A 16,356-nucleotide genomic window follows, 5' to 3' on the forward strand; every position below is an offset into this window, starting at 1 on the left:
CGGATTTAGAAATAAGGATTCATAGAAGGGAAAACAAACATTTTGGACAGACTAGCCGTCCAGGAAAAATAAAAGGGAAAACAAACAAGAGAGACCCGTCAAGCAATCAAAATGGTGTGGTGCTCTGAATCAATCATCTAACTCTGAACAAACAAGTTCATGACTTATTTTTGATGTACTTGGTGTGCAAAACTGAGAGCAGAGGGCATGGGAAAACACAAGAATAAGAACAATTGGAATCCACCCATTTCTCCGTTAATAATCCTACTTTCCATGTGCAATCATTTCAAGCTAAAAATACCCCCAAAAACAGCTTTTTGGGAAATCTACAGCATTGTGAACAAAATTCTCATAGCAGTGGTAGTAGTAGATACAATAATCTTATCATATTGTTTCATGGATCTCAAGTATTATGTGAAGATATGCACACAAAAATAATAATGGCAGGGCAGGCAGATGTGATATTGAATTCAGATTGAGAGGAAGTTTGATCACACCTACTGTTTTGGTTTTAGGGTTCTTCGTCTTCTTCTTCTTCTACTTTCAAAACAGCTCCCAATCAAGCCTTGCGGTGGTTGTGGCCGGCGCGACGGCGATTGCGGCAGTGGAGGTGGATGGTATGAGTAAGGAATCGAATGTCTCCCAGTCTATGGTCACGATTACTGGTTGCTGCTGCTGCGGCGCGACGGCGATTGAGGCGGTGGACGCGAATGGGGAAGGGCAGCGGCAAAAGCAAAGGGCGAGTGATGAAACCGAAGGGTAGCGACGAAAGTGAAGGGAGAGCGGCGAAAGCGAAGGGCAGTGGCGAATGGCAGTGGGGAACGAGATGCGCGAGAGCGGCGAAAGCAAAGCGGAACGAGATGCGTGAGAGCAGCAAACGCGACGGGGGAAGAGGTAGAATAGGGTTTACAGAGAGAATAGGGGAGCGGCGGGGGAAGTGCTAGAAGGGTTTAGGGTATTGATTTAACCAACCGAAAAGAATTAAATGTACATCCATATGTAAAGTCTCAAATGTACTTTGCCAGAACGCCTAAGGAAAGCCTAAACTCAAAATACGAAGACCACGCAGTAGAAAGAGTACCCGCCCCAATTTCAGAAAAGAATCATAGTTAAATATCATAGAAAATCAAAAAAACAAAACGAGTTTAAAGGGAGAGAGGGAATGAAAAAAAACAAAAATATACAACAGTTTTAAAACCGTTGTTGTAGCTTCCAAAACCGTTGTTGTCGTCCCACATAGACAACGGTTTTCAAACCGTTGTCGTAGTCTTCAAAAACCGTTGTTATAGTCCCAAAATAGCGGACATAGACAACGGTTTTAAAACCGTTGTTGTTTCCTCCAAAAACCGTTGTCGTAGTCTCCAATCAACGGTTTTAAATTGTTATTATAGCTTTCAAAACCGTTGTTGAAAGCGCAAATAGACATCGGTTTTAAATTGTTGTTATAGCTTCCAAAACCGTTGTTGAAACCGTAAATAGACAACGGTTTTCAAACTGTTGTCGTAGTCTTCAAAAACCGTTGTTGTAGGCGGACATAGACAACAGTTTTGAAACCGTTGTTGTATCCTCCAAAAATCGTTGTCGTAGTCTCCCATCAACCTCTCAAAGACATCGGTTTTTCTTAAAATCGTTGTAAAAAAGTAAAAGACATCGGTTTTGTCATAAAACCGATGTCTTTTGAGTGTTGTTAAAGACCGATTTTCTTGTAGTGGATGAGTCGATTAAGGAATCAACTCAAGATGAGCAACCAATGAACAAAATATTTTTGTTCGTGGTTTAGTCTAATGAGCTAATCAAGTAATTTATAATCAATCAACTCATACTATGACAAAAAAAGGAAGGAAAGAGCTATTGATCTGACAAAGCTACACTGCGTCAATAACCTAATGGCTGCTGATGGTGGATTCCAATCAACTCAGATAGTTGTTGACAAACTCAAATGGTTCCAGTTGACTGAGCAATAGCAACACGTCAACTTACAACAAGTGAAAAATAAAAAAGTGTTGAAGACTATGAAATGGAAGCTCAATGGAAATTTAAAGGTTGGTGAAAAAGAATTGATCAAATTCTATTAGAAGCCTTTCCTTTGTTATTTCTCTTAATCTTGCATGAAGGAAGAGGTTTCTTTACCTCTCACCTCTCGTGGCTGGTAGATAAGGAAAAAGATAGTAATTTTTTAAAAAGTGATCTATAGAAGAATTATAAATCCAGGAGTAAAAGCCTAATAAAGTAATAGAGAACACAAAAAACCATGGTCAATGTTAATTTTTAAAAAAAATCATTATAATTATACTTAGGTAAATAAAACAAACCGTTGTTCATATATAGAATTGACACCTATTCTAGTTAATTCTTGACTATTTTCTGCAAAAAGGTGAAATTCGCCACCTTAGCGGCCCCACACGATCGACCCCACGACCATTTATGAGGAGGTAAATCGAGAAATTGTAGTTGATCACGACACAGGAGGGTATTACCTGGCTTCGCCAGGATTAATTCTTGATTATCAAATAGCCGAATAGCTGAGGAGTTGAATAGCTGAGAGGCCAAATAGCCAAGAGGATGAGTAGTCGAGAGGCCGAAGTACCGAGAGACTCGGAAGTTAAGTAGACGAGGCGCCGAGAGGCTATAAAGATAAAGTTTTTAATGAGTTCTATTTTATATTAACTTTTGACTTAACACATCAGTTTGATTTTTGACTATAATCATCACATAGGAGCAACCGAAATCTGCCACATCAATCGGATTCTTGATTATCGAAGAATAAGAATGTGTGCATTATCAAAAAGGAATACTTATTTTATTAGAGTTAGAATTTTAATGAACCAAATATACCATAAATGTTTTGGTTGTGCATGACAAACTTGCTAAAGATCTTGATGATTGTGACCAACTACAGTTTGTCGACTTATCTTTTTACAGATGATCGTGAGACCGACCCAGGGCCGGCTCTAGGCATAGGCCACTAAGGCCTATGCCTAGGGCCCCCATTTTAATTGGGGCCCCCATTTTAATACATTAATGTATATATTTTAAGTAAATAAAAATTATTAAAATATTTTTATTAATCGATTTAGCCGGTTAGGGCCCCAAATAAAAAAAATTCTTAAAACGCCATCAAATCCTAAAATGTCACCAAATAGTTCACTTTTCGTTCTGAATCTCCTGATTTGAACTGACCTTCGCTCGCACCTTCGCCGGCCCCAAATAAAAAAAAACCTTAAAATGCCACCAAATCAACGTCACCAAACCGTTCACCTTTCGCTCTGAATCTCCCGATTTGAATTGACCTTCGCTCGCACCTTCGCCCTTCGCCAGTTCACCGTTCGCCAGTTCACCTTCGCGCCTTCGCCCTTCGCTAGTTCGCCTTCCCCCTTCGCTCGCGCCTTCGCCAGTTCGCCTTTGCCCTTCGCCAGTTCGCCCTTCGCCACTAAACCCTAAAACACCACCAAATCCAGAAACCCTTCTTTTCGCCTTCGCCAGTTCCGGCAGCTCACCGTCGACCGTTCGTTGTTCGTCCTTCACCACCAAATCCTTCCCTTCGCCTTCGCCGGTTCTGGTGGTTCACCGTTGACCGTTCGTTGTTCGTCTTTCGCCACCAAACCCTTCCCTTCGCCTTCGCAGTTCGCCTTTCGCCAGACCTCGTCGGCTCGTTGCGGTTGAAGAAGAGCAAGGCCGAAGAAAAGTGGTAAACGAGCACCCCTCTGTGAATCTATTCCTTTTTACTACACATAAAATTAAATTTTATTATTATTTAATTTTAAAAATAATAATAATTTTTTAAAAATCGCCTAGGGCCCCTCCTAGACTTGAGTCGCCGCTGGACCGACCATGTGATGCCACTAGAGTTACGGACTCCATCTTTTGCTGAAGAAGAATTGATGATGAAGACCACAAGCTATCACTACATTCATCAATAATATCAAGGTCAAGATCAATTTATAAAAGAAGTGAAAATTTCAAAATTTATGGGGCGTTTGATTTGTTCTTTTTTTCATTTTTATTTTTTTATTTTTTAAAAATTATTGTTTGCTTTATATTTTTTCATCTCATTCTTTAGAAAATAAGAAATTATTTTCTAAAAAAATAAAAAATAATAAAATATTATTTTTCATAGAAAATAAAAATTATCAAATAAAAAATTTAAAAATACAGCTACAGTAACACCGAACGCCCTCCCTCATCGCACTCCTTTTTAGTCCCCAACGTTGCACGCTCATCGTACAATTCCTTCGTGCCCTTCGGTCGCCGCTGTTGGTAGTTGCTGTTTCCCTCCTCCCCATCGCGAATTGAGAACCTCGCAGAGACCTAGCGGAGCACCTTCCCTCCTTCGGCCGCCGCTGCTGACCATTGCCCTCCTTTGTCGTCCTTCTCCATCGCGAGTGGAGCCCTCGCAGAGAACCTTTCCCTCCTGCTTGTTCTGATTCTGGCAGTCTCTACTACGCAGCCGCCGAAGGGAAGGCGAGTGGATCGAAGAGAAGATGCTGGGTGGAGTTTCGAGGAGATGGCTGTCATCTGTACTGAGCACCGCAGGATGGCCCTTGCCTTGCCCTACTCTTCCACCTACTCTACCATAGCGGCACCGAACGTACTCCATCCGGCGGTGAGAATTATTTTTCTCTTTGTCCGCATCTCTTTGCATGACATGGCAGGCGCGTGCGGTAGTCACGTGGAGTGCCATTCGATGGAAGGATAACTGACGCAAGCCAACTGCTTTGGTTAATGTTTGTGATTCGGGATATCGTCGCCCGATGAATAGGGAAAAGGATGGATCTCTGTTTAAGTGATTTCCAGCTCTTCTACATAGTGGCGACACTGAAGTTGTTCGTGGAAATTCAAACCCATGTTTAATTCTCATCTGAACCATGAATTGGACCTTTAAATAGTTTACTTCGTGAACATAAGGAACAGGATCAAGATGTAGAAAAAGCCAATAACTTTTTTCTCCATTGATCATATATCTCTCAGGGATCAGCAAGTGGGATATGCTGCAACAAGTAGCTAGATGCCAGCATTAGAATTGGAAATTGGACGGATTATTTCAGAGGTACAATAAGAATGCATTGGTTACAGCTTAAAAACAATGGGGGAAAAATGCACTAAGGCAACACAGGGTCGTGTGAGGTTCTGATGCATGCAGATTTTAGACAAAGAAGAAGTGGACAAAGTGCAAGCTGAGAGAGAGATTCCTGACATAAGACCTGGATATATTATCTAGCTAAAAGTGCAATACATAAAATAAATTCCTTGATCCACAATCATTGATGTAGCACCATGTACTAATGAGACTGTTGGTTTATATCGCATGGTTTGAACTGAGTTATTATAGCCACATAATATGTTACATGATCTCAAGTCCTTGGATCTGCTACTCCAACAATGTTCATCTTTTGAGACAATGAATACTTCAAAAGTGCAATAGAAGACTTCAGTTAAGATAAGAAGCATCTGATCCCTTAGGCAATTGAGTTAAACTCAAAAGCCCATCCAGAAACTCCAGTTGTTCAATAGTATGGAAACTTGCTTATGCCTTTCTCTTTATTTTCAACTTCTGATTTGTTCAAACATATATGTCTTTATCTGATGTAGAAGAGTTTTCTGGTGACAAGTACATGGGAGGGTGCGGCTTTGCAATATAAGATATACACTATGTTATTTTGTGATGCTTGTAAAGGTTGTGTGAGGTTGGTGAATAGTTTGTATAGTTAATAAACCTTTTATCCTATAGTGTGATACATATAAAGAGTTTGAAGTTATGTAATATTGTATTAGAAGGTCAGGTTTGATCATCCCTCTTCTAATATGGTTTTTCCTTTTTAAAGAATAAATATTTTTTTACTAAAAAAAATCTTACCAACAAAGGTGAATGGTGGAAGATATTTTCTTATATTACATATTAACAGGTTAAATGTGGCCCCTTCTTGTATTTCTTGTATGATTTTTTTTTCATGAATAAGATGATTTTTTTATTAAAAAAAATATTTTGTTTATAATATATTTTCATATTAACACACCAAACGTATTTTCTAATTTTCTTTTCTAAAAAATACAAAATAGTATATCATACCAAATGCATTTTCTGTTTTCTAAAAACTAGATAAAAATTAAAAATTAAAAATTTTCCAAACCAAACATCCCCTTAACTTTTTATATTTAAAAATATTTTCAATAAAAATGTTTTTTAAAAAATATATATTTTCATGTTTTATTAAATATTTACTGGTTGAATTGGGTCGGATTCATTTCTTAATTAGATTATATATAATTAGTTTCGGCATACAAATAAGATCTCGCTCAATCTAATCATCTGCAATCATTAATTATACCAAATAAACATCAATCAATCTCCAATTTGTTTGGAATCCTCCCTCCAAATCCTATTCAAATATGAAACTACTCTATAAATAAATATGGCGAACGTTGCATTCTTCCTTGATTAATTCACCCAGCGAGCTTATCGATTCGACGCCACCATGTCGGCGAAGCGCAAGTGTTCCAGCGACGACAGCGAGGCCACCGTCATCGCTCCGGAGTGGGTGACCGCCTTGGCGAGGCGGCAGTTTGGCGGCGGCAGCGACGACGACGACGTTGGCGTGTGGTTCATCGCCAAGAAGACGGTGGAGAAGTCCGACCTGGTGACGCAGCAGAACCGGCTGTACCTCCCCACCGACTCCGTGGCGACCAATCTCGTCGTCCTCCTCTCCCCGGAGGAGTGTTGGCTCAGAATCGATGATTCGGACGCACACAAAACACACAAAACAAGGAGGAAAAATAAGCAAAGAGAAAAAACAGAGAGCAAAAGAGGACAGTGGCTTCAACGAAATAATTTTGCAGTGAATGAATTGCTATTCATGGTTGCGTTGTATTTATACACCACAACGTGATAAGGTTTAACGTCACATAAGCCATTGAATTTACTCCACGTAAGCCTTAGACATAGGAAAGGCTAACGTTAGATCCATAAAAGTAGATAAAACTGGAAAGAAAAAATTATCAAGATAAAGATAACGACGTGGAAACTTATTATGTCTGGATTATTTACTCACATTACTCCCCCTAATCCTGACATGGTTGTAAATCACGAACGCCGAGTAGTTGTCGCATCGCAGCTAACTTCACTCCTGACAATGCTTTAGTTAATACATCGGCTCGTTGTTCTCCGGTATTAACGAACTCAACCACAATCTGTCCTTTCTCAACACATTCTCTGATAAAATGAAATCTTGTATCTATATGCTTGCTTCGACCATGGAATACCGGATTCTTCATGAGAGCTATGGCAGATTTGTTGTCAACAAATAACGTTACCGGCTTCGGCTCTACACCAGTTAATTCGCTGGCAAGGCTCCTTAACCATAAAGCATGGCAGGCCGCAGTTGTGGCTGCCATGAACTCTGCTTCACAAGATGAAAGTGCCACTGTCTTCTGCTTCTGTGAATTCCAGGACACCAAACTTTCATTAAGATAGAAAGTCATTCCACTTGTGCTTTTCCTTCCATCGAGATCGCCGGCTAAATCACTATCCGAGTAGCCGAATATACCAAATTCCTGAGGTCCTTTTATGTAAACAAGTCCAAAATAGATTGTACCTTTTAAATACCTGAGAATTTGTTTGACCACCTTGTGATGCATAATTGTGGGTCTCTCCATGTATCTGCTCGCCATTCCGACAGAATATGACAGGTCCGGCCGTGTATGTAACAAATATCTCAGACAACCAATGAGGCGCCTATACTCCGTGGCGTCAACTGGAGTCCCTTCCAAGTCCTTATGCAGCTGTGTCTTGGGTTCCATTGGATGCTTTGTGGCGTTGCAGTCTGCCATCTTGAAATGAGATAGAATTTTCTTGGCATAAGCTGATTGTCTAAGTAAAATCCGACTCTTTTGTTGCTCCACTTCAATCCCTAAGTAGTAGGAGAGAAGACCCAAATCACTCATCTCAAATTCTGCCATCATTTGTTGTTTGAACTTGTTGATGTTTTCTGTGCTACTTCCTGTCACGATGAGATCGTCGACATATACTCCAACAAGTATACTTGCTTCTCCTTTACGTCTTGTATATACTGCATGTTCTTGCGTACATTTTTTGAAGCCAAGCTCTTCTAGACTCCTGTTCAGTCGCATGTTCCAGGCTCGTGGAGCTTGCCGCAGTCCATAGAGGGCCTTGGACAATCTGTACACCTTATCTTTCTGATTTGGTACTTCAAACCCTTCCGGTTGAGTGACATATATTTCTTCTTCTAACTCTCCGTTGAGAAATGCTGACTTCACATCTAGATGGTGTACCTCCCAGCTTTGATTTGCTGCAAGCGCAAGAATGACTCGAACAGTATCAAGTCTAGCGACAGGTGCAAATACCTCTTCAAAGTCGATGCCGTGTCTTTGTACATAGCCTTTCGCCACTAACCTTGCTTTGTGCTTAATGACTTTCCCATCTGCATCTTTCTTCAGTTTGAACACCCACTTTAGGCCGATAGGTTTGTGGCCTAATGGGAGTTCAGTTAGGGTCCAGGTCTTGTTCATCTTGATAGATTTCAGTTCCTCCTCCATTGCTTTGTACCAGCAAGCCTCGGTTGCAGCCTCTTGGTAACATGTCGGCTCTTCAGACATCACCATCATCACCTCTTCATTAATACCAACCATTTCCTCAGTGTTGGCGTAGATATCAGCAAGGGACCTATAACGGACTGGCCCTTCATAAGACTCGGGTGTATTTGATTCCGAAGATGAGGTAGTTGCATGGGCGTTCGATGATGGTGTAGATGGACTTGACACTCTTGTCATGGGCACCACGCCTACTGGTGGTGGTGTGACATCTTCCACCCCTGCCTCAGCATCTGCTGCAACAATCGCCTCGTCGGAATAGGATGCATCCAACATAATAAACTCCGGCAAATTTTCTTCATTGTTAGCACCTGCATTCCATGTCCATTCACAATTTTCTTGAAATATGACATCTCTACTTACTTGTAGCTTGCCACGCCTTGGATCAAATAGCCGATGAGCTTTGCAGCCTTCCTCGACACCCAAGTATACCATGGGTGAACTTCTGTCGTCGAGTTTCTTAAGGTGAGGGGTTGTGTTTTTCACATATGCAACACAACCGAACAACTTTCATGATGCAACAAGATCTAAAATAAATAAAAAAAATATAATGCATATTACCTTCACATCCATTCACTGATAGCACATTAATAGAACAGTAATTATTTGGACCAACCATTATAATCATCTAAGAAGATTATTCATCATCAAAAATTAACTAAGGCTAATTAGGGCAACAAGATTCCATAAGATGATCTGCAATGCCTTTATCAAAAACCATGTGAGGTAGAAAACACATGGATTGAAGTAATTGATAAGTCTTACGCTTAAATTTCTCATGGGGCAATGACAATATTTCAAGGATGCTCATTGTAAGAAAACTACATAATCTAGAATTTCAAATGGTTAGATTTGAAGGCATCTCTCATGGTATTTCTGAAAGAAAGCAACATGAAGTATACACTGGCCCAGGACATATGGCTTATAACATGCAGGGCATTATAATTCTGAGAAAGATTGTAAGCAAATTGATTTAAGTTAGAGTTCACCAAAAGTATTTAGACGGTGAAGTTTGGTATCGGTTGCCTTGTCGCGGTGTTGAACAATCTTTGGGCTCACTTTAAGAATCCATGTTCTTCCTTAACCTCTGGATGCTACAGAACATCTTCCTCCTGGAGCCTACCGCATTGATTCCCATGTCTTTCAGATCGTCCAACGTTCACAGCGGCAGCACTTCGTTATCAACTTCATGTATCTTGAAAACAGGGGCATATCTACTCAGTCCCAACCCCTCGAGCCAGGACCGCACCCCGGCGACCCCGCCATCCTCTCCAGATCGCCAATGTCCGTCCCGATCATACCAATCTCCACCGTCCGTATCGGAAGGGGCATCCACTGCTGCATCAGTCCCGGCGTCCCTACTCTGTGAAACCCTAACTCTAACTCCAGCCGTCCTCTTGTCGTTCCTCTCTGACGGACTCCCAGTCGGTTCTGGTAATCCGTTATCTGCGGCATCCTCTCCGCCGCCGGCTTTGAAGTCGTCGCTTTCCACCTCCTCCTCTTCCTCCCTCAAGTGGGCAAGATGTGGCTTCCTCCCCATCCAAGCTTCAAATGGGGTACGCTCTCCTAGCGCCTTAGTTGGGAGACGGTTTAGTAGATAGACAGCATGCCTAACCGCCTCTCCCCAGAACCTTGCCGGCATATGTGTACCCTTGAGGAGAGATCTTGCCATGGCCATCACGGTGCGATTACGGCGCTCCACAACACCATTCTGTTGGGGTGTGTAGGGAGCCGTAAGGTGCCGCTCAATTCCTTCATTTTCACAGAACCGAGTGAACTCCGTGGATAGAAACTCGCCGCCTCGGTCTGTTCGAAGTGTTCTGATCTTGTACCCAGTCTTGTTCTCCGTCAAGACTTTGAACTTCTTGAATGCTTGGAATGCATCATTCTTTGCTGCCAATACAAACACCCACATCCACCTTGTGAAATCATCAACAATCAAAAGTAAATACTTGTTACCGGCGAGTGTACATGGTGAGATTGGCCCGCAAATATCAGCATGGAGAAGTTCTAACGGCTTCTCTGCTCTAAAGTTTGCTTGGTACGGGAATGGTGACCTTGCATGCTTGGCCATCACACACACCTCGCAAAACTTGTTTGGCTGGGGCAATAGTGGCACACCAACTGCCAATTTCTTCTCCCCCAAAAGCTTCAAGTCCTGGAAATTGACATGTCCGAGCCTTGCATGCCATAACCAGGTTGGGTCTTCTAGGCTTGCTATGAGACAGACTTGCTTGAATGTCTTCAAGGTTATCTTGTACAAGCGATTTTGTGTTCGCTTTACCCGCATCAAGAGCTTCCCGCTCCTATCAATCACCTTCATGGTATCTCCTTCCATGTGCACCTCGTTCCCAGTTTCTGTCAATTGACCAAGACTCATAATATTACTACAAAGTTTCGGAATGTAGTATACCTCGTGGAGAGCCTTCTGATCGCCATTCTTGCATTCGAACACAACCGTTCCCTTGCCCATTATCTCAATGGTTGATCCATCGCCAAATCTCACCCTCCCGGTGATGGTTTCATCTAATTCTTGAAACTTCTCGCGATGGCCGGTCATGTGGTTGCTGGCACCGTTGTCAAGGTACCAGACGTCTTTATCTTCTCCTTTCTTAACATTGCGATACATATCCGGTAGGAACCTTTCTTCGCTGAGTAGAATGGTATCCTGCTGCTCACGCCTTGTGTGAGACTCCTCGTGGGACACGGTCATCATCAGTGCTGGCTCTTCATCGGTGGCACAAGTGAGGTGAGCCTCATCACGACGCTTGTTGTAGCATTCAGACGCATAATGTCCCATTTTCTCACAATTGAAACATTTTATATGTCTCTTGTCACGAGCGCCACTGTTGTTGCCGCTAGTGCCTCCTGCACTGTCTTGGCGCTGCGTACCACGGCCACGTCCGCGCCCTCGCCCACGCCCACGCCAATTGCCACGACTGGGATTGCTGGATCCACGCCCCTTGCCTCCTGATGAAGTGTCCACGTTTCTCCCCTTCTGTCGCATTTGCCATTCGGCATGAGTAAGTAGGAGCTCACCTTCAGTGTTGTTGGTGTTGCCATGTAATCGTAGTGTTCGTTCCTCGTACGCCTTCAGTCGCCCTATAGCCTCCTCAAACGGCATAGTCTCAAGGTCGTGGAACTGCTCAATACCGGCAACAATAGGGAAGAATTTATCAGGGACAGAATCGAGTAACTTCTTTACCAACGAGGAATCTTCAAGCGTGGCACCAAGGGTGGAGAATTTGCTGCTCATGGCGCTGAGTTTCCCAGCAAACTCATCAATCGTCTCGGTCTCCTTCATCCGGAGGGCGTCAAACTCGCTCTTCAATGTTTGTACGCGTGCCTTCTTCACCCGATCACTACCAAGATACCTCGTCTTGAGGCTATCCCAGACTTCCTTCGCCGTCTTCTTATTTGCGATCTGGAGAAGGATGTCTTCGGGGACACACTGCAAGATATATGCACGTGCCTTTTTGTCCTTCTTTGCATCTACCTGGGCTCCTTCTGCTGGCTCCACCGCCTCCCAGACTCCCTGGGCATCAAGAATCGCCTCTGTCTTGATTGCCCACACAGTGTAATTGTGAGGGCTTAGCATCGGATAAGGAAATGGCACTCCGCCGTTCTCCTTCGCAGCAGCTTGTGGGATGCCCGACATTTTTGTAGAATCGTGGATTCAAGGCTCTGATACCAATTGTTGGCTCAGAATCGATGATTCGCACACACACAAAACACACAAAACAAGGAGGAAAAATAAGCAAAGAGAAAAAACAGAGAGCAAAAGAGGACAGTGGCTTCAACGAAATAATTTTGCAGTGAATGACATAGGAAAGGCTAACGTTAGATCCATAAAAGTAGATAAAACTGGAAAGAAAAAATTATCAAGATAAAGATAACGACGTGGAAACTTATTATGTCTGGATTATTTACTGACAAGGAGCGCGTCGCGGCAAACCTCGACGGTGACATGCACCGCGAGAGGAAGCGGAGCCGCACGGAGGCAGAAGCAGAGGAGGAGGAGGAGACGGATGGAATTATAGTGAGGAAGCCGAAAGCGGCTGGGCGGTCGCACGGAGGGTTGCCGGTCCGGGTGTACGCGCGGTGCGGGTTCGTTAGCTTCCTGCGGCTGACTCGGTGGGATGGCAGCGGCGGCACCGTGGTCAAGGGCGAGGAGCTCAAGCTGTTCCGCGCGTGGAGTGCGCTGGAAAAGGGCGACAAGCTGGAGGTGTGGGCCTTCCGCCGCGGCGGCGACGGCGAACTCTGCTTCGCCATCGGGCGACCGTGACGCCAGCTTACTATACTGCTGTTCCATACTGTTATACTGTTCTGTTCTCATGACGAACTCTTTTTTTTTTTTTGTTGGTAATTGATCCTTGTGATGTAGTATGACAGTCGTGAAATAGTTGGGAATGTTTTTGAATTTAAGGATTTAAAGGTTTTGTTTATGAGTAGTAATTAATTCATAATCATAGGATGACATTGGGTTCATTTTCATCCTCATTTATTATATTCATCTCTATATTTATTTCTATTTTTATTCTTCTTAGATATTCAATTTTTATCCCCATCTCTTAGATTTCAACTTTCATCCTCATCATCTCTGTATATCTACAAGAAAACCTTAAAATCTATCTCTCTAAGGTTAGCGATGGAAATTATTAAGTTCGGTCTCCATATCAATTATCATCATTCAAAGAAAGCATATTAAAATTAATATTATATCAAAATAATTAATTGATATTAGATCTATTTTCTTATTTTTTAATTGGTTGTCAATGAAATAAAAGAAAAAATAATTAATGGATATATATAATTATTTAATTGAGTATTCGGATCAGGTATGAGTAATTTTACTAGACTCGTCTCTATATCCATATTTGAATATTCTCATACCCAATTACTTAATTATTTAATTGGGTCTAAAAAAATCCTCCATACTTTCCTCCATTCAAGTAAGATATAATTAATCCTTTACTAGGTTCAGAAGAAATTACCATCTCTATATAGTTGTGATTTGATAGTTTGCAGCTGGTCGAATTTACCATAATAATTTAGGAACTAGAGAATAAGGTAGAATCCATTTAATGTAGAGATGCATTTGGGCCATGTAGGAATTATACCTTGGCCCATCATAATTTTACATCGCTGTCAATTTTCAATTTTCACCCTGTAACATTTTCATCATAAATTTTTTTACTGAAATGTCTTGTAAGTTAAAACGTTTATAGTATTTCTTGTTGAATCAACTTAAGTACTAATCATAAATAGAACTGATGTAGCCCAGATAAATTGAATCAGGTCATCGTCCTATCATGACCCTATCCATTAGGCTAACACCCTCCATAACAACAAGGCCCCACCAAGTCCCAACCTCTTATATCCAGACAGCCACAGTGGTTCTAGGATGATGAAGAATCCATTCAGGAGGGGCTCTTTCTGATCTCAACTTCAGACAATCCATGACACAAAATCGACCCCAGTGAGGCTGCCTACTTGGAAAACGTGATTAGGAAGATGACCTGACAATACCAGGAGTACAGACCAATGGCTATCGCTTCTAGTGCAACGACCCACTGCTGCATATGGACAGTGGATGACGTTTCACTCATGCGGTTCACGTGACCTGCTTAGAGCTTGCATGGCAGACTACATGGATCTTCCACCTCTTTGACTATATAAAGTTCTATGAAAGTATGTGAAGGTTTGATTTTCTTCTCTCATGCAAAGGTTACTCTTCTTCATCTTCCTTGAGCTCTTTCGCTTTCTTGAGCATGCACACGAGTCTCACATCTCATCCCATTGTTGACTTGACCGTCAGAGGGGTCACGCCGACAAGCCGACCCCTAGCTGACAAGCTTTGATCCGTAGGACACTTGGAGCATACACACCGAAGGACTGACACCACAACAGTCCTAGTTGAAGGAGAGGAGGAACCTAAGCGAGTGAAAAAGGACATCATCAAATTGACATCATTTGTAGGAAACAATACAAAAAGTTACGATGGTGAATTCTAGGAGAACTGTGGTGGAGCACCAATTGGAGGAATCAGCTGAACAACGTCGGCCTTATATGTCGATAGTCATCGAGAAAACTAGAGGCCCAATTCTATTGGAGCAACTCTCGTGAATGGTGGACATTGTAGTTGAAGCAGCCTTGCGGCAAGACCCTACTCCTTCAGTCAAGGGAGAGATGACACTGATCGAAGAAGTGTCTACAGCTGAACCCACAACACACAACTCCAAAGGAGCCACTTCGATCTACTGTCCAAATCTTTGACCCATCAATGAGTTAGCTAGGTTGCTATGACTACACTTTTCTTCAAATTTTTGGTTGTGCATGTTATCCATGGTTACGCCCCTATTCTAAACATAAACTTGATTCTCGTTCACTACAATGTGTTTTCATTGGTTATAGTAATTTGCATCATGGGTATCGTTGCTTGCATATACCTACAGGACGGATATATACTTCACGACATGTTACTTTTGACGAGTCTTTATTCCCTTTTTCGACAACTTCTCCAGTCTCTCCTCCAGATACAAGTGGCACTTTCTTAATGACACCTAACATTTCCGGAGGTGATGGCATCCTAGGTCCTGCTCCGGGGAACTCTAATAACAATCTTATATCATCCGAATCACCTCAAGTTATTGCTCCAACAAGAGCAAGACGCTCTAACACTATCAGAGGGAATAATATGTTGGATCCTATTCCGTGTCCAATCTTCGAAGCCTCACCAACCAGAGATAATATGTCTTCTGGCTCTGACTCCCCAAATAATACAGGTTCATCGTCGAATTCACCTTGTCAGCCCACTTCCTCATCGCCATCAACAAGTGATTCAAATGATAATGATTCTTGTCGTATGCTTCCTTTAAGTGACATCTATGCACGTTGCCCACCAATGGCAACCCGATATCCCCTTCCTCAAGCTTTAATTAGTGGTATCTTCAAAATCTATTGAACCGACATATTTTTCACAAGCAAACAAGGATCCAAATTGGCGTTGTGCAATATCTACAGAATTTGATGCACTTCTTCGCAATGGAACATGGACTCTAGTTCCACGCACTCCCTTCATGAATGTTGTGGGCTCTAAATGGGTATTCCGTCTCAAGCATCGAGATGATGGTTCTCTTGAAAGGTACAAAGCTCGTCTTGTAGCAAAAGGATTTAATCAAGAACCAGGTATTGACTTTCATGACACCTTTAGCCCCGTTGTCAAAATTACATCAATCAGATTATTATTATCGATAGCTGTCAATTCTACTTGACCTATACGACAATTGGATATTTCTAATACTTTTCTTCATGGTCATCTTGAGCAAACTATATTTATGGAGCAACCACCTGGGTTTATCCATCCACAGTTTCCATCTCATGTTTGTCAGCTCAAGAAATCTATATATGACCTTCGACAAGCTCCTCGTGCATGGTTTCATCGATTATCTACTTGGTTACATGCTCAAGGATTTTTTGGATCAAAAATAGACTCGTCTCTCTTCTACAAACATAATGATGGATCTATGATCTTTTTTCTAATTTATGTGGATGATATTTTATTAATCGGCAATGATCAAAAGGGCATCACAACTATACTTGATCTTCTCAATCAAGAATTTCCTATTCGAGATATGGGTAATGCTCGTTTCTTTCTTGGTATTGAACTCATTCCACATGGTGAGGGTTGTCTCCTCTCTCAGAGCAAATACATTACTGGACTTCTTCAAAGAGCTAAAATGGATGGTGCAC

At 42.0% G+C, this 16,356-nt stretch overlaps 1 protein-coding gene across 1 annotated transcript; it reads left to right on the forward strand.

Moving 5' to 3' along the window:
• The first annotated feature begins 6,473 nt into the window (after positions 1–6,473).
• Positions 6,474–12,889, forward strand: LOC141814317 (uncharacterized). Its single transcript, XM_074702255.1, has 3 exons — positions 6,474–6,712; position 8,506; positions 12,545–12,889. The coding sequence occupies exons 1-3, from the start codon at positions 6,474–6,476 to the stop codon at positions 12,887–12,889; spliced, it is 585 nt and encodes a 194-aa protein (XP_074558356.1).
• The last annotated feature ends 3,467 nt before the right edge of the window (positions 12,890–16,356 follow it).

The sequence above is a fragment of the Curcuma longa genome, chromosome 21 (genome assembly GCF_044706935.1).
Source record: "Curcuma longa cultivar G26 ecotype Majalengka, Jawa Barat chromosome 21, ITB_CL_G26_1.1, whole genome shotgun sequence".
Taxonomy (NCBI): Eukaryota; Viridiplantae; Streptophyta; class Magnoliopsida; order Zingiberales; family Zingiberaceae; genus Curcuma; species Curcuma longa.

Coding starts and splice junctions, on each gene's coding strand:
- LOC141814317 (XM_074702255.1), top strand. CDS start 6,474: ATGTCGGCGAAGCGCAAGTGTTCCAGCGACGACAGCGAGGCCACCGTC.